This window comes from Haliotis rubra, unplaced genomic scaffold, assembly GCF_003918875.1.
Source record: "Haliotis rubra isolate DU_JTF1 unplaced genomic scaffold, ASM391887v1 Scf42, whole genome shotgun sequence".
Classification (NCBI taxonomy): domain Eukaryota; kingdom Metazoa; phylum Mollusca; class Gastropoda; order Lepetellida; family Haliotidae; genus Haliotis; species Haliotis rubra.
In genome coordinates, this window is record NW_025767102.1 from 52,585 (window position 1) to 72,314 (window position 19,730).

Sequence of the window (19,730 nt, forward strand, 5' to 3'; positions counted from 1 at the left end):
ATAATCTTGGATTCGAAACCACAATCAATTTGCTGGCACAAAGGGATGCAACTCTGAGTAACACATTGCAGCATCTTTGACAACCGGAATATTTCTGCCTCGTACTTGGACATAACACATGGGAATGGTAATCCCTGTAAACCAATATTTCAACTGAATTTAACCTAACTTCACACACAATATTTTGTATTTTCACCATGTTAATACTTGTTGGACCTTTGAGTAGTACAGTATGGAGCCACAACAGAGATAACCCTTTCCCATTGTGTTTTTGATCATAAAGATGAGGCTTCTGATGAAACGGGGCGGTGGGGTAGTCTAGTGGTTAAAGCGTTGGCTCGTCACGCCGAAGACCCGGGTTCGAATCCCCACATGGGTACAATGAGTGAAGCCCATTTCTGGTGTCCCCCGCCGTGATATTGCTGGAATATTGCTAAAAGCGGCGTAAAACCAAACTCAGTCAGTCAGTCTGATGAAACGGTTTCTCGTTCAAATCCCATGACAGAAAACCAAATGTAATGGACACTACACTGTGGCTCAACATGAGGTTGAGCAGCCCCAACCAACCTCAAAGTCCCGGTGCCAAAATCGCAGCGTAGGTTATGCTGTCTGTTGACAGGGGATGCTGAAGCTGGGCAAGGAGTTTCAGACTTGCAGGTCATGACATGCCTTTAAGTAAAGTAAATTGGGTTTAACTTTGCTTTGAGTATACTAGTAGTATTCAACTTTTAAATGCCAGTCAAAGACTTACTCAAGCTCTATCACATTTTGTCAGCTTGATGTGGGAGGAAATCCTGAAGCAATGCAAGGCTCACATCTTTCCCGCTTTGGTGAAATTAACAAGCACAGGTATGGTGCTGTTTGGGAAAAAACTGGGATTCGAACCCATAATCTTAAGTTTATTGTATAAGCAAGGGACCTAACTCTTCATAGTGAATGTCAGTGCCTCAGATGGCTGTGCCGCCTGTGTCCTGATTAGTCAAATCAGGAGTGTGAGCGACTGCGTATGATTTTATGCTGCTTTTAGCAATATTCCAGCAATATCACGACGAAGAACACCAGAACCACACCGTAGAAGACCTGCATTACTTACAGTCTGTTTGATTCCATTTGAGACCAATGAATTGCTCACTGACAAATCGCAACAGACAGACCAACTCTGATGATTTGTCTTATAATTTTTGACACCCGATTATAAGTTCTTTAACGAATTATTTTGTTGTCACTTACCGCTATTTTTTACGATGGAGACCACTTGCTGGTAGAACAGCCAGGTTTTCGAGTTGCATGTGTCAAACTGAAATCTTGTTGATTACCTGGCTGTTCTACCAGCAAGTGGTCCCCATCGTAAAACATAGCGGTAAATGACAACAAAATAATTATCCTTTGCTAAACATATTTATTTGGGTGTCCAAAATTAAGAGAAATCATCAGAATCGGTCTGTTGATTTCATATGTTTTGTTGCAATTATTCAACTTTAATGAAATCAAATGGACTATAGACTTTCTGCTCACATAAAGTTGACATGCCTTGATACAACTGAAACCTGTGAGGATTCTCGGTAACAACAGAAGGACCCAGCATCCTGTGCTTGAAAGAGGCAACCAAATGGATGGGTTGGTTAACTGACTTTTTTGATTCTATGAAACACTATCCTGATTCCCTGGATCAATGCTCAAGATATCTATCACATATCCAAACTTGATAATATACAAATCACTGTCTTACAGCTGAAATCCTGCTCGAAGGGGAGTAAAGCAAATTCACTCACTCAGAGGAAATAGTATAATAATCACTGAAAAGCAAATTAAATATATATCCTATGAGGCAACAAGATGTGTGAGCAAATATTGTTTGTTGTTTGACCCAGCGCTTGGCAATATCCCAGCTATATGATGTACATCTGTAAATAATCAAGTCTGGACTAGACAATCAAGTCATCAACATCTGGAGCATCGATTTACGCATTTGGGATATGATGACATCCTGTCAAAAAAGTCAGCGAGCCTGACCACCTGATCCCGTTAGTCAACTTACGACAAATATGGGTTGCTGAAGACCAATTCTTACCTGGATCTTCAGAGGTCATGAGCAGATATTACCTGATACAACTTTGCATAGCACAACGACAACATGGAATAATAAATGAAGCAAATTAAACTACTCTGTAACATGATTTCAATGGAATGATATCATTTATGACATAAGATTCATTTACAAATAAAAGAAAATATTCTAAAAAATGTTCACATTATCACAAGTAATTTCAGTTCTTGAAAGAAAGATGGCACAGTAGCACTTTTTGTGATTGATTGATGGTGTTGTTTAACGCAGCACTCAGCAATATTCCAGCTTAAGGCGGCGGTCTGTAAATAATCGTGTCTGGACCAGACAATCCAGTGATCAAACAGCATGAGCATTGATCTACACAATTGGGATATGATGACACATGTCAAGTAAGTTAGCAAGCCTGACCGTTAGTCGCCTCTTATGACAAGCATGGGTTGCTGAAGACCACTTCTAACCCGTGATGATCCTTTTTTTTTCAGTGAGCGAGTTAATATTTAATGTCACATCGGCAATATCTCAGCCATATCGTTTTTCAGTGAGTTATGATAGGCGAATCGCATGCCCTATACTTCAAATGAAGTATCGATAAAACAAATAGAAAGCCCCATGCATCCAGATCCTTTAAATAAGAAAGTTAAAAACATTCTCTTTAGCTTTGTGGTTCTGTGTTTAAGGTATTTCTGTATGTTTGTGAACAGAACAAAAAAAAGATATTTGTATGACTAAATTTTTGTATAGCAAACATGTTTTTACGCCACTAGTAGCAATATCACGGAAGGGAACACCATAAATAAGCTTCACAAATTCTACCCATGTAGAAAATCGAACCTGGGTCTTTGCCGTGATGAGTGTATGTTTCAAATACAAGGCCACCCCTACCTCGGTCTGAAAGAAGTCCACTTGAAGGTATAAATCAATAGTTCCACAATAAGACACAAGCACATCCCTGTATCCATATATTGCACCATAGTGTGTGTCTATATTGTTTATATATGTTACAGTAAATGTGTCAAATCAGGAAATGTGTAAATGCCAAGCCTTGTCATCCCCAAAGCCAGGGGTCTGTAGAACGTCTTAACTGTGACATCAAGGATATGTTAGTTGCCTGGTTAGCGGAAAATGACACCACTGACTGGCCGAGTGGACTACAATTTGTGCAGTTCCAGGAAAACAGCAGCCATCACTCAGCCATTTACTGAGTGAATCAGGAAATGTACACATTTCCTAAATATTCCAGGAAATTTACACATTTCCTGATTTGGCACATTTACTGTAACATATACACATATTAAATCCCATTGTTGTGAGTTTCCTCTTCCCCTTTGCCCAGACTGTGTCATGAAACATGCTCAGTGTCAATATGAGGTGTACATTAGATGACTTTTCACTGTCCTCGCAAGTGTAATTCCATAAACAATTTAAATTTTATGAAATAAGGCCTGTCAGACTGTCCGAGACGGGCTAGATTTCTGACTGTCTAAATCTACAGCTAGCCAGTCAAATGGTCTGGCAAAAATTTCAGATGACATGTTCCATACATCTGAGTAAACTCACCATATCTTAAAATCTATTTTTTCAAATTGAGCCTTATATTTAGACTTGACAATTACTGTTTGAACATTGAACTATCATATCACAAGCTCAATGCGCTGCCTTGACATATAATATCACTAAAACACCGACACCTATCGCTGCCCAGAGTTCCTAAACTCGAAGCACTGCATGTCGGATTTCTCTGAAAATGACTGTTGTGAATAGACTGTTAGACAGTAAATACATGTCTCAGGTTCATCAACTTATTCACCGTAGCTAAAGATTTAGTTATTTTCCTTAGATTGTTTGGTCTGGTTTAATCCATTTTGGGCTGGTAACATTTTGAAGTTACCAGCCCTGATGTCTGGCTGGGTCTGGGGCTTATTTCATACACTGCAATTTATGACCATTTTAAAGGTAAAATACTCTTAGTGAATTTGTATAATTGCTGACATGTATCAAGAATCCCTCCTCACCTCTTATGTGCAATAAGCCAAAAACAAATTGTTACAATGAATAAATGGATGATGCCCATTCGAATGAGGCATGTTTTGCTTCATTTTTCGTCATCTTCCCCCATTCTTCATGCCAAAATCTTTACAACAGGCAACATGAATCAAGAAAATACACATTCTTTGATGTTGCCTTAGAATATTCTGTTGGCATGCTAGAAAACAAACTGTTGAAGTCACAGCTGCTTGTTACACATCACTGTTAATGTGTCAGAATATTCTGTTGGCATGCTAGAAAACAAACTGTTGATGTCACAGCTGCTTGTTACACATCACTGTTAATGTCAGAATATTCTGTTGGCATACTAGAAAAGAAACTGTTGATGTCACAGCTGCTTGTTACACATCACTGTTAAATTCAGAATATTCTGTTGGCATGCTAGAAAACAAACTGTTGATGTCACAGCTGCTTGTTACACATCACTGTTAATGTCAGAATATTCTGCTGGCATGCCAGAAAACAAACTGTTGAAGTCACAGCTGCTTGTTACACATCACTGTTAATGTCAGAATATTCTGTTGGCATGCCAGAAAACAAACTGTTGAAGTCACAGCTGCTTGTTACACATCACTGTTAATGTCATGACTGTAAGGTTTATTTTCTCACACAGAATTCATCATAAAATACATGAGGTATCCAAACTTGATAATCTGTTCCTTACAAAATCATGTCCGATGGCTTTGTTTCAGGGCCATGCTGATTCCAAATTTATCGGCTGGCAGAAGATCTCTTAATCTTGGAAGATTTTTCTTTGGTATAATAACATAATTTCCACATTTCCCTCCATTTGCCTCCAGGATTTTCAACATCTTCTCTGGTGGATGCTTCTGATAAACAATGACAAAGCTACGTTTATCTCGAGTTTTCTTGTTAGTGCTGTAAATACCATGGCTGTTGGCAGTTATCTTGATCTGCCTTTGATCTCCCAAAGGAAACCCAGGTCCGAAAATGAGTTCCTCCAAAGTTTCGGTTTCGGCATGATCCTCAATCATCTGCTCTACCACTTTTTTCACCCATTTGTTGACTGGGAGTGTCGACGATGGTGTGTCACTATCACCCACAAACCTGTCTCGATCTGACGATGGGGCATCCTTATCTGCTTCCTCCTGATCCACCCCCATGAGTTCCTCCTGGATAGTTTTCTTTGAATATGGGTAACCAAAAGAGTAATTGATGGAGATGATGTCATCTGTATCTGAGTCCTCACTCTCGGCCTTCATCTTATCTGCTTTTTGTTTGATTGACTCATACGTGTGCCAGGACTTGGAATCATCTGTCTCACTGAAGAACTGAAACCAGATACAGCCAGCTATAGTTACAACAACTTTAAAGGGACCATATCTTCATAAATTTTTGAAAAAAAATTCTTATTAGAAATCTTTTATTTTCTCATGGCTTTGGATTTGTGTGGCTAAATCAAATAGTTGATAACATTAACCTACTTCAAGAACAATCTGTTAGCATGTATTATCAAGAATGGCATTCCTGTTTAGACAATAGTTCAAGATATCAATTGTATAGTGAGTGAGTGAGTTTAGTTTTACACCGCTTTTAGCAATATTCCAGCAATATCACGGCGGGAGCCACCAGAAAATGGGCTATCAATTGTATAGATCATATAAAAGCTTAATTCAACCAGAACTATATCTATCTGTATCAACATCTAGAAATATCAGACGCACAATTGTCAAGTTTCGATTGGACTTGTTAGACCCATCAGTAAATAAAGACAGACAAGTTTCAATAGAGAGAAGTTTAAGGATATGTCCATTATGTAACTCGGTGGTAGAGGATGAAATTCACTTCGCATGTGTATGCCCACATTATGCTGATTTAAGAAAACAATATATCCCAAACAATTATCAGTTAAAATATCCTTCAGCTGCCTTTATTTCCATTCTATCCTCCAAAAATGAAAATGTAATAGGTGATATAGTGCTTTATGTAAAACATACCGTTATCCTTAGAAGCAATATCTTATCTGAACTGTAATTTGTTTTGTGAAATTTCTGTAACGTGCTGTATGTATACTTCTATTTATTGTATATGGGCCGGAGGCCTTAAGTACAATAAACATCATTGACTTCAACTTTGACTTTATAAAACTCAATGAATAACCTTGTTACCACCTCCAGTTGCAGTCAAACAACACCTGATTTTCATTATAAGTGACAGATATCAACTATAATGTACTGTTATTAGGGCTGGCTATCAACATATATCATAGAGATATAATCATTAGCAGGGCTCGATTTAGTGCTTTGATACTTTCACTGGTGCATTCCAATATTACAACGTGCACCCTAGTTATTAGTCTAACTTGCTCCAGGTGCAAGTCAATTTTTGAGAAATAAATCAATAAATCTAACATCATAAGTATAATTATGTCAGCTCCTTTTTCTTCTAAAGGTTGAATAGCCATGGCACCGAAACATTGATATTTTAGGGCACCTCTCTCGTATGACAGCTCGTTAACAGGGATCAGCTGTGTGGCTGTGTTGCTATGGTTTCATGGGTACTATGTCACAGAAATATGTTTATGTGCACTGAAACCTCTGATGTTTTAACACACTACATCATCATTTTAAGTGATAGCTGACAGATTTATTGCACATGGTCGTGTGAAAAGCTAAGACTGCTGTCAATTTTGATTATTCAAACCATGAATGAAAATAACCATGGGTAGAAAAAGTAAACAACAGGCAAGTATTATAACATTTTTCCTCAAGTGAAGTAGCTGACAAAGTGGTAAACAAAACTTGGAAACTGAGAAACATGCCAATATGAACAAGAGGGATTCCATTGACATTGCCGATGCGTGTGGCATTTTGAGGCTACAGATGATGACTTGAAATGTAAATTAGAGACAAACATAAATCCAGCCACATGCAATGCTAGAAAATTTAAGACTTACAAATTTAATGGAAAAACAAAACAGGGATTAGTTGCTTTATGATGAGATTGGAAACATCTAAATAATTCAACAGCATATTTCTTTCATTACATATTCCAATAAAAGCAGTGCAATTGGAATTTGGCTGATGCAACTAGGTTTCTATCTTAGCTTGCACTTGGTGCAAGTAGGTTAACATCTCTTAAATCGAGCCCTGATTAAAAAAATATCAGTTGATTATTGTCTTTGAACAAAAAATATATTAAGTCTGAATATTTTTTATATATTTCATGTCACTGATGAGGGAGACACATTTATGCATATATAATTTGGATAGAAACAAATGATTCCTTTTAAATTGAAAAGGAGCCCCTGTGAGTAGTGAAATTAGGACAAATCTAGACTTGCTTCATTTGGAGCTTTAGCATTGCAGAAAGCGATAGGCACAAGGGAAAATAATGGGCAGGGGTGAAAATAACCCATTGCCCAACGTCCAAGTCCAGTGGTTTTTTCTGTCGGGCTAGCAAATTTGTATATCACACTGTACCGGTGTCCACTTGACTTTCCAATGTTAATTATGTTGTTTACTTAAAGAATTAACAAGAAAACTGCCGGTATAGTGGAAAAATTATCAGGGCAAGTTATTTTACACGTGCCAATGTACCGGAGTACACTAGCAATTTGAAAGTTATTTCCGCCCCTGATGGGGTTCAGGGACTGTGAGACAGACTAAGTGTTGACAATTTGTTTCAACTGAGGGAAAAATTAGAAGAGGGAATAATACACAGAATTTCATCGATGGTGTTTCTTAATGCCTCGCTAAGAATTCAAACACTGATTAACAAACATGATGTTAATTTTTCCTGTATTAAAAAAACCCACAAACTCTATATGTATGAAATGTTCCATCAATATTTGTCTAACAAAGTATCTTATACCTTGATCACGGGTTGATGCTGATACAATTTGTAGAGGATTTTGGCGGCTGCTGTTGCAGACGCGTGAAAACTGTTCTTGGCACTCGCCTCTGCCAGCTTTTCACCTTGCAGGAACAATTCACACCTAAACAAAAACACCAACATTACAACTATCATCTTGAGTCAGTGAATCTATCTCTATAGTACAGCTAGTATTAGGTGACTAACTGAATTAGAGTTAAGTTTATTGTGTTAACTACCTTTTTCAGTTCTATAAGAACATTTTGATTCTTTTTCAAACCATGCACTTGGAAATATACTCAGCAAAATTGAATAATTGACACTGATAAATTTCGACATTTTCCTTTTTGTTTAAGGTCAGACCAATTTTATTTCTTGTCTTACTGATTTTTTATCACAACCGTGTGAATGCTTAATTCTTGAAATTGTAAGGTCATGTGCAAACCATGACTTTGTAGCCTATAAAGATGAAAAACATGAAATGCATGTGTTAAAAGAAAATTCTTGAGGTCATTCTGTGCATGTTTGCTTAAACTGAACACACACATTGAATGTGAGCTGAAACAACAAACTAAACTTTTCATTTTAATCTTTGTGTGGAAATGCATCGCTTTTCAAATCAAGAATGTCAATGTCCTATGGGGAGGCTTGATGCTGGTCAGTCTGTGGTCGCTGTTGCAAGAGCCTTTAATTGCTCACGACAAACAATCTATTATCTTAGGATTGGGGTGCATCAAAAAGGAACTGTTTCCGACCGCCAAGGCTGGGAGCGTCACATGTGACGTCACTCCAGGAAGATCAAGCAATACAATTACGTCATCTTCAGAACGGATTTGTTGCTGCAACTTCCACAAGTGGGGAGAAGTTTGGTGGAAGGAAAACTGCACAAACTGTCAGAAATTGCTTGTGTGCCGCTGGACTTTGCATCCGAAGACCTCATAATGGACCAATTTTAACGCCTCTTCATTGCCGCAACTGACAGGTGTGGGCCACAAGACCCATAAGGTTCAGTCAAAGACAGTGGATTTCGGTTGTCTTCAGCAACGAATCTTATTTCACATTGAGATTTGCTGACTGCAGGGCCTAGTGAACCACAGACGAGGTGAACGTCACGCTCAAATCTGCATCCGTGAAGTGGACAGATTTGGTGGCAGCAGCATAATGGTATGAGGTTCGTTTTGCACACAAGTACCTTCACCCCTTGTTGTCGTTCGAGGGAACTTTTAATACTGCCCAGTACAGGGATCACATTTTGCAACCTGTCCTGCTTCCATTTCTGCAGAGACATGGCCCTGGACTGACATTCCAGCAAGACAACGCTAAACCACATACGGCAATTCTTATACAGAATTTTCTACGAAATGCTGGTATTCAAGTTCTGGATTGGGCATTGCGTAACAAAACCTCAATTCTGAATATCAAGTTTTCAGTTTTGCTCAGTATAGATAAAGTGCCTAGTTAACAATCATCTTGTGACCAAAGCCCCACATGCTGAAGTATCAACTGATCTTTCACATTTAACACTCTTTTTTTCTAACTTACCGGCAGATGTCTGATGGAGACCAAAACTTCCGATACAATGATGTGAAGTTCTTTACAGCAGATTCAGAAAGGATGTCATATGCCCTTTTCAAGCGGTTTGGTGACCACTTGTCCTGCTCTATGATAATCATGTTCTGCCAATCTCTTGGAAACTCTCTGTAGTCCGGTACAGGTGGAAACATTATACTATTCCTTGTGCCCCTGATCTTTATTAAATTTGAATTGTAAAATATCTTGTTCCTTTTGCCCTTAAACACCTCACAAACTTCAAACACTCCCTGCACATCTTCCGAAGTCACTCTTTTGAATTCATTGAAGACGGTGTCTGCTGAACAGTTTGAAAGCACAGTAAATGCTTCTGTGTAAGCATTGACTTCAGCCATGTCACAATTGGGCCCTTCAGCTGAGCAGATATAGATGCAGTTGAGGTAAAGATCACACTCAAGAAAGTCTGATCTCTTGAAGATACACGTTAGAAGCAAGTTGGCTCTTTTGAAGGCCATTATTAGCTCATCAACAACGTCACTTTCTTCTGGTATTTTCTTCACCAGGCTGATGAGCCTTTCAAGCTTCTGTAGAGTGTCTGCAGTTGGCATTTTGATATGCTTTTGGGTCAAGACATCATGTGCTGAAAGAAAGTAATTGTACTTATCTTCAGCAGCACCACCAATCACAACCGACATAGGACTTTTCGTGAGAAAATCTACTGCTTTGGCATATGTCCTACGCTTGACTTGCTTGGGTTCTTTCCCAGTAACAGTAGCGATTAGGAGGCCATCAAGGGTGACAGTTCCTTTACAAAATGGGACTCCCTCTGGAACTTCTACTGATTCTTCTTTGTATTCCTGGTGTAGTTGACATGCTGAGGCATCAACCGCATTGTTCAACTCAACAGCAGGGTTATCGTCTCCACTCCTGGAATCGTTTAGATGGTTGATCAGCTTCTTCAACTTGCCACACAGGTCAAGGTTTTCCACTTCCTCAGCACCTTCATCAATGAAGTAAAGGATTGAACACATACTCAGGGGTTTAGGTGAAAAAGCACACGTGAGAGCATGTAGAAAACACTACTGTGAGTAGGCCTGGTGGCAATCAATATGGTGAACTGCATTGTCTTAAAGTTTGATTATTTCAGGAATGAGATATGTCCTAAAGAGATTACTAGCCTCATGTGCTTCTAAACATGGTAAATATATATAATGAACACAAGATATGCACAACACTTGCCAAATGCTCACATACCATGTATATTCTTAATACTCTTGTAACTGCCCTGGTATTACCATGATTACTAAACCCCTACATTCTACATGTTACCCTGTCTACATTAAAACGGTGGGGCTTGCAATGCAGAGAAATAGCATCAAAGTATATATTGTCACAAACAGGGTCTCAGGATCCTTTTATGAAATGCTGAGTGAGTGAGTTCGTTTACTTTTACGCTGCTCTGGCTATATTCCATGAATATCATGGCAGGGACACCAGTGAGTGAGTGAGTGAGTTTATTTAGTTATACGCCTCACTCAGCAACATTGCAAGCTCTATGGTGGCGGTCTGTAAATAATCAAGTCTGGACCAGACAATCCAGTGATTAACAGCATGAGCATCAGTCTACGCATTTGGAATATGATGACAAGCGTCAACCAAGTCAGCGAGCTTGACCACCTGATCCTGTTAGTCGCCTTATACGACAAGCATGGGTTACTGAAGATCAATAATTCTAACCCGGATCTTCACGGGTCGGGGACATCAGAAATCAGCGTGCGAAATAGTTTCGAAAATTTTGACAACCAGACGGGCTAGATGTGCCTGAAAGTTACTAGTGCACAAAATAATTCACTGGCCCGAAATTTCAATGTAGACACAGGTTTCATCATTAAACTGCTAATATGATGAAAATTTTTATCAGGCCATAATCTTGCATGATTCAAAAGTGTATTATAACTTGACAAGTCGGAGAGAGTGATATACATGTATTTACAAAATGAAAACTCACTAGCCAGTCGGGCCAGTGACTGAAGATTTACTGGCCTGACTGGATTTTCACAAGACACGGGCTAGTGGGCCCGTGGCTATTTCGATCACTGACAGAAATGCGCTTCACACATTGCACCAATGGGGGGAATCGAACCTTGGTCTTCAGCTTGAATGAGTGCTTTAATTATTAGGCTACCCCACTGCCCCTACAGAACACAAAGATCCCATCACTGACAACATATACTTTGATGCTATTTTTCTACATTACAAGCCATATGCTTAAACAAAAAGAAAATACATGTTTATTCCTGGAAAACACTTACCATCACTTGGTTTATTTTGACTTTGAGTCTTGCTGCCACTGGCTGTTTTACTTGTGGTGTGTCGACTCTCCAGCCTTCTCATTTTGTTTGAATTGCTGGTCTCCGTCTCCTCGACAGAATCATGCCTACTACTTACTCTTTTTTTCCCTTCATTTCTTGTGTCAGCTGTTCTCTCATTTGGGTTGATTTCTGCAGCCTTTTTTGCATTTGATTTCCCTCTTCCCGACTCAAAATTTTGCTTATGGTACGGTTTACACCTTGAGTCAGTACTTGTATGGTCTGGTTTAGACTTCTCCCTTGAACTCTCCCTATCATATCCTCGTTTCATTTGGCTCGATGTGCTACTATTTTCATGAAACCTGTTGCGTTTTGTCTCCGAGAATGGTCTTCCAGATGACCTTCCATAATTGTTGCTCTCACTCCTTCTGTCCTTCTTTGGATATCTACTACTTTCATTAAAAATATTCCTTCCAGTAGCAATGCGATCAGAACTGTCAGTATTTCTCTCTCTCTGTCTGTCGCTGACTCTCTCACTGCTTCTTGATCTCCTTGGAGAAAGTCTGAGGCCTTCACTTACTCTGTCGCTTTCACTCTCCAGCCTTACATTTGAAGAATAACTTTGACTCCCAATCTGTCTCGCTCTTTCCGTTTCCATTAGAATGGAGGTTCTGATACCATGTACATTGAATATGTCACTTTCAGGTCCCAAAATTAGATTTGAGGGATAACCTTGATTTACTCGGTTTAGCAAATCTCTGACATCATTATTCAATGCCATGCTTTCTGACCCCATCGGGATCAATGTGTTACTTCTATTTTCAAGATTTCTGCTTCTGTCAATTTCCAATCGAGAATATGTAGCCAAACCTCTTGATTCCAGACCAAATCTGTTTCTGTCAGGTTCCTGCATTAGATTTGTGGGATAAATTTGATTTTCACTGTTTATCCTACCTCTGCCATCTTTATTCAATACCATGCTTTGTTCTACCATTGGATACATGTTACTTCTGCTGTCAAGGACCCTGCTTCTGTCAATTTCCAATTCAGAAGCTGGAGCAAAACCTCTTGATTCCAGACCAAATCTGTTTTTGTCAGGTTCCTTCATTCCATTTGTGGGATAAATTTGATTTTCGCTGTTAATCCTACCTCTGCCATCTTTATTCAATACCATGCTTTGTTCTTCCATTGGATACATGTTACTTCTGCTGTCACGGACTCTGCTTCTGTCAATTTCCAATTCAGAAGCTGGAGCAAAACCTCTTGATTCCAGACCAAATCTGTTTCTGTCAGGTTCCTTCATTCTATTTGTGGGATAAATTTGATTTTCGCTGTTAATCCTACCTCTGCCATCTTTATTCAATACCATGCTTTGTTCTTCCGTTGGATACATGTTACTTCTGCTGTCACGGACCCTGCTTCTGTCAATTTCCAATTCAGAAGCTGGAGCAAAACCTCTTGACTCCTGCCCAAATCTGTTTCTGTCAGCTTCCTTCATTCGACTTGTGGGATAAATTTGATTTTCACTGTTAATCCTACCTCTGCCATCTTTATTCAGTACCATGCTTTGTTCTACCATTGGATACATGTTACTTCTGCTGTCAAGGACCCTGCTTCTGTCAATTTCCAATTCAGAAGCTGGAGCAAAACCTCTTGATTCCTGGCCATATCTGCTTCTGTCTGTTTCTTGCCCAGAATGTGAAGCAAAATCTCTAGTTGTCCTGTCAAATCTGTTTTCATGAGTTTTCATTCCAGAATTTCTCATCAAATCTTGTCTTGATTCCAGATCAAATCTGCTGTTGCTTGTGTTCATGCCTGGAGGGCCCATCCAACTCAGCTCCTTAGTCAACCTGTTACTTTCCATCTCCATCCCAAGGCCAGTGGTCCCATTCCTGCCACTACTTGTTCTAGTTCTATCTGTTTCCATGTTACCTCGGCCAATCAAATAATCTTGACCTTGATCTAACCCAAATGACTCATCCCTGAAGGAAGACCTCAATCCATGATTTGCCGTTTCACCCATACTGCCTGGCCTGCCCCGACCAACTGCTGCGGAGGTGTTCATTAAATCAAATCCAGTAGTCTGACCAAACTGTTTCTGATTATCATCATAAACTTTATCTTTAACAAATTCCTCTGTTCTCCTTCCTCCTGAAGCCATGTGAGATACAGGATGCCCCCAAGCATTCAAAGTAGGCGTTGCTGGAAGCTTCTCGAAACCTAACATATATCCCTGTCTATATCTGTCTGTACTGTTAATGTTAGACATCGTCCTGCTAGGATATGAGAACTGTGATGGAGTGTCAACATTACTGCTCTGTACAGCTCTCGCTTGAGGGTTTCTATCTTGCTCTTCTATGTCCCTGCCACTATAGTCAAACTGACACTTTGAGTACATGATGGATCTTGGAGTTCACCTGAGGAGACGAAGGAAAGAATAGGTATAGTGTTTTGTAAATGGAATGTTGCATTTTTCTAATACATGGAGCATCTTTAAGATTATGTGTATGGTGGTGGAGAAAATGAACATCTGAGATTTTAGAAAGACCATCATTAGAAATGTTAAAAATCTGTTAGTAGTGAACAATACCTAGAATATTTATCATAAATTTGTTTATTATTTAATGCCGCACTCAGCAATATTCCAGCTACATGATGCTTGTCGTAGGAGTTGACTAATGCAGGGCTCGATTTAAGAGATGTTAACTTACTTGCACCAGGTGCAACCTAAGATAAAACCTACTTGCACCAGCCAAATTCCAGATGCACTGCTTTTATTGCAATATGTAATGTAAGAAATATGCTACTGAATTATATAGATGTTTTACTCAGAGTTTTCCCACTCAAAAATTGTGTTGCACCTGGTGCAATTTAGACTAGTAACTAGGTTGCATTTTGTAATATTGGGTTGCACCTGTGCAAGTAACAAAGCACTAAATCGAGCCCTGTAATGGGATAGGGTGGTCAGGCTCGCTGACTTGGTTGATGCATGACATGGTAGACTGATGCTCATGATGTCAATCATTGGACTGTCCAGACTTAATGATTCAATTACCGCTGTCATATCATAGCTGGAATATTGCAGAATGTGACACTAAACAACAAACAAATCAAACTAATCAGTCACTTTAAGGAACTAGCATCCTCCTCTTTGGGCAACAAAAATGTTGGAGAAAAGATGTCTAGGTGAGGTGAGGTGAAATTGGGTTTAACGTCGTACTTGAGAATATTTCGCTCATATGACGACACGCATGCGTGTGTATGTGTATGTGCGGCTGCTTGTACTAGCCCAGACTGAAGCTGGTTTTATAGTGCTAGCCCACTGAGATACTATGCCGCAGTGAAGCATGAATACCCCACTCAGGCACATTATACTGACTCCGAGCCGACCAGTCCTTGTTGTACCCATTAATGCCGAGCGCCAGGCAGGGACCAACAAGTACCATATTTTAACGTCTTTTGGTATGACGCGGTCGGGGGATCGAACCCGCGACCTTCCGCTCTCCGGGCGGACGCTCTAACCACTACACCACGGAGGCGGTCAGATATTTAGGATATATAGCACATTACTTGCGTTCACACTTGATCATGGCTAAGTAAAGAGCTTTTTCAAGATTTGAAAAAAGAGAAAATCTTTAGGATACCACAGCAATAAAGGATACCAGTGACATGCACACCATATTACATAGGCAGTTACAAAATTATACATGACTCGAAAGATTCCACAAATTAAACTTACAAATTTAGCAACTCTTACAAGCATGATATATGCACATATGACTACAAAAACAAACCTATGACAAGTGTCAAACTGTGCAGGAACAGTCAGTCTGGGAATATTGTGAACAGTGTCTTAAGTACCATTATGCCATATTCAGTCAATTAACAGTGTTACAAATTATCGGGGGAGGCTAGGTCTTGTATTCTATCAATTTCTAATCAGCAATCCAAACCTCCAATCACTTAGGCTTGCAACAAAGACTTCTTGGTAAATACTACTCATGCTCACAGGCAACAAATCATATTTTTAATATCATAAACCGGTCCTCATCACCTCCACTGCATGGATCACTGGATTGTATGATACAGAACTTTGTTTGTAGACATATTTATCTGAAAAATTCCAATCAAACAGAAACAGTTCAATGATTGTAAATGTGCATTTCCTATCATGACCCTACTCAACTGAATTAATTGTTATGAGTATACCATAATCATATCAAGCTGATAATCCTAAACAGTCATATTTAAAATTGCATACAATGTCATGAAGCCAAAATGATATCGGGGTCCGATTCACAAAACATTTGTAGCGCTATGACAATTGACATTCGTAAGCCAATGATTAACTATGGAGTTTAGACAGGTCGTAACATTGTGAGCGCTTTGTAGCTTGGGACCCAGGTGAAGACATACAGGCACCTTGACTTTGTGAAAAGAGCACTGTTTCTACTGTTATTCTATTTAAAATCAATAAGAATATGACAGTTGTATGTCATGTTCTACAGTTACCTTCAAGTGAAGTTGACTTTAAATGGGATAACTGAGATAAATATCAATATGCTACATATGCAATAAAAACAGATTCATGAATCATACTTTTCACCAACAATATCTTCTGCAAGTTCAAATCACACTAAACTAATAATACAGGTACCTAAAAACACAGGCTTCTTTCATCAGTGAGTCTTTCAGTTAGTTTGTTGTTTGATGAAATGAGGTTCACACCACACCCATGGAGATTTGTATCTTGTATACTTTGGTTGACTCAAGCACATGTTTGATTACCAGCATGTGATAACCCAAATCCAATCGTGCCCAATCTGCTGGAAGACTCATACACACTGAAGTGTATTCATACACACTATAAATTTCTATGACATTCACTGATATTACCTGGAGATTGTTGAGTGACAGGTTACAAAATTAAAAAATATTCAGAAAATACTTTAAGTCACCTCTGAAAAATATTAGCTCCAGAACAACAAAGATAAACAGTGATTACACAATGCCATTTAGAAAGTGGTCAAATGTAACATGTTATATTTGGGATTACACTTTCTCAGTGAAGTACATATTCTAGTACTTTTGTTGGGTTGAGTCCATCCGGGATTCGAACCCACACCCTCAGAATCAGGCACCTACGAGCCAGCACACAAAGTCAGCCGCCTAACCTGTTCAGCCACCGCGACTTAAAAAAAAAAAAGGAAGTCGGACAACTGGTAGTCTAGACTGCGGACTTTGTGTACCCCTCTGATAAGTGCAAACTGGCACAGCTCCCACAACCATAAGCTATGATTACAAAATGCCATTTAGAAAGTGGTCAAATGTAACATGTTATATTTGAAATTACACTTTCTTAGTAAAGTACTGATTCTAGTATTTTTGTTGGGTTGAGTCCATCCGGGATTCGAACCCACAACCTCAGAGTCAGGCACCTACTCGCCAGCACACAAAGTCAGCTGCCTAACCTGTTCAGCCTTCGCGACTTCCCAAAAAATGGAAGTCGGACAACTGGTAGTCTATACTGCACTTTGTGTACTCGTCTGATAAGTGCAAACTGGCACAGCTCCCACAACCGCAAGCTATGATTACACAATGCCATTTAGAAAGTGGTCAAATGTAACATATGTTATATTTGGGATTACACTTTCTTAGTAAAGTACAGATTCTAGTACTTAGACTAAGAAAGTGTAATCCCAAATATAACATATGTTACAAAACATCAACAGGTTTGGATCTGAGCTATTATTTGTCAGCTTGTTCAGAGTGTTAACCTCTTTGGTCAAATGGACAAGACTCCTGACTGAATCAGAAGGTCCATTTTTCAAATCTCAGCATGGGACCAGGAAATTTTATGGCCACTAGATTCATTATAACAACACATGAATAGTCCAATTACCAATGAATACACATTTTGTCTCATCGGCCAACTTTCAAACACCCCTTTACAATCCTTAGGGTTAGTTGTGATGGAGGTCATGGGCCAGCTTCCTCTGGAAAGGTGCATCCTGTGTTTGATAGGCTACCTGCTGAAAATGTACTGAGAATGTGCAATCCCAAATATAACGTGTAAAATTTGACCACTTTCTAAATGGCATTGTGTATTCAACACAGGAATTGTTGAATAGAATTCTAATGTTATTTGCTGAATGATTGGGCATGGAGCTGAAGGGGTCAGATGTGGATCCCAGGTAGTTTCTGTGCCACAAAGGTACCCTACTTGGGTCCCTTGTCAAAATCAAAATCATAATACAGGAACGTACCCTACGTCCATTCTGTATTGTCATTTATCTTGATTAGAATTTTCAAACGGTTGTAATAGATGTACAGACCCGTGCAAAAAGTATTCGGACACTTGACGTAATTTCCATAGACTTACAGAAAGACTTAAGCCCGTATCTCCCTTTAATTTCATTCTAGTAAAATCATATGACCTGATAAGGATGAGTTTTAACATATTTATTTAATTGTATCTGAACAAACTGAAAGACATATCCAACTTCTAAAATTGCCACTCAAAGAATATTTTCGTAATCGTTAAAATTTAGGGGGGATACACTCAAGTTACAGGCGGAAGTCTTACCCAATTCCACTCGCAATCAGTTGAACGGGAACTAGGCTTGCATACGGTTTCGGTTTTGGGTTGCGTAATGTGGACTCATCCACCGTTTAGGGTACCGGTACGTCTCTGCATTTTGACTTTAAATAGGGTACATTTCTGTATAGACATGCACCTGGGTGCCAGTGCTGACAACGACCTCTTCAGCATTAATACACCCGATGACTGATTTCTAAATAAACAGAAATTAGGATGGCTCCTATGAAAGATCTTGTTGCTGTGATCTTTAATGCTGTTGCACCCTTTTGTGGATGAAAATGTGGTGTTTGTGTTCCTCAGATAGATCTATACCAAACAAAATATATGGAACATCAATAATAAAAGCGACATTGACGCCGTTTCCGACTTCATAGGTGTTGTTTAGATTGCCCACTATCAATCCACTATTGTTGTTAGTGTCGTTGTAATGTACTATCCAATATAAATAATAGAGTAAAACCACACACCTTTCGGTGCAACGAGTAACAACTCAGAAAATCAGCGGGTAGAATCTAAACCATAACGCGCGTCTCCATGTTGCAGCATTCTGAATTATCTCCCCGGAAAGCCTCACATTTCAACCCAGAGTTCCATGCGGTCAGCATGCAGACCGGTGAGCTAGGTCCCGTCTCGCATATCGCAATATGCACAAGTTGTTGCACGCAAGGGGAGCCGGGAACCAGCTTCATAGACCGGTACCTAAGCTGGGTCCCGGTTTCCTCTGCGCTCCTCAGCTTGCGCTAAAGCTATCGGCAAAAATTATTGCGATACACACAAAACAAAAAAAGATTTAAAAAACAGAATCAGTGTTAAACTTTCACTGCCGCGACTGGTGCATTGAGGGTGTGTGTTTATGTAGTTTTACGCCGCATTCAGCAATAGCCCAGCTATATGGCCGCTCTTGTGCACTGACACAGAACCATGCACCTTCCGACACCTTCAGATTGTGGTGGTCGATGACCCCCACAGGCGGATCCAGAAATTTTCAAGTTTCATTTTTTTTTTTTTTTTTTTTTTTTTGGGGGGGGGACCCTCTTCCCCCAGTCTGGATCCGCCACTGCCCCCCTCGATCTCGATCATACTTTCTTGAGAATGTTTACAAAAATATTTCAGAGGGTTTGTGATTGAGAAGTTGGTGTCGCTATTATATGTATATCTATTCACCATTCACTCAAACGCAAGTTTAGTTTTACAAACAAATTAATGAAGAAAATAATAATGGTTTGTCTTGTTTCATAACAAAATACATGTATATAGTTACACGGTAATACAAGTCAAATTTTATGGACAAAAATTTTATTATTTGGTTACCACGACGTTTCTTGCCCCTTCTTCAGGTGGA

The 19,730-nt window shown here is 39.3% G+C and overlaps 1 protein-coding gene across 2 annotated transcripts; it reads right to left on the minus strand.

Annotated features, from left to right (window-relative positions):
- Positions 1–3,012: 3,012 nt before the first annotated feature.
- Positions 3,013–18,938, minus strand: LOC124288560. 2 transcript variants are annotated; one of them, XM_046725114.1, is made up of 6 exons: positions 18,856–18,927; positions 18,374–18,581; positions 11,791–14,204; positions 9,491–10,478; positions 7,949–8,072; positions 3,013–5,406 (listed from the first exon to the last, which is right to left on the minus strand). In XM_046725114.1, exons 3-6 carry the CDS (start codon positions 14,183–14,185, stop codon positions 4,783–4,785), a joined length of 4,131 nt encoding a protein of 1,376 aa, XP_046581070.1. In that variant the 5' UTR covers positions 14,186–14,204; positions 18,374–18,581; positions 18,856–18,927; the 3' UTR covers positions 3,013–4,782. The 2 variants fall into 2 exon arrangements, with proteins under 2 accessions (XP_046581070.1, XP_046581068.1); XM_046725112.1 differs by lacking the exon at positions 18,374–18,581 and having other exon boundaries at positions 18,856–18,938.
- Positions 18,939–19,730: the final 792 nt, after the last annotated feature.

Excerpts from the sequence above, each read along its gene's own strand:
- LOC124288560 (XM_046725112.1), bottom strand. The coding sequence starts at position 14,185 with ATGTACTCAAAGTGTCAGTTTGACTATAGTGGCAGGGACATAGAAGAG. Across the intron at positions 8,073-9,490 it reads TCTCCATCAGACATCTGCCG|GTGTGAATTGTTCCTGCAAG; the intron begins GTAAGTTAGAAA and ends GTTTTTGTTTAG. Across the intron at positions 5,407-7,948 it reads AGCATCAACCCGTGATCAAG|TTCTTCAGTGAGACAGATGA; the intron begins GTATAAGATACT and ends ATCTGGTTTCAG.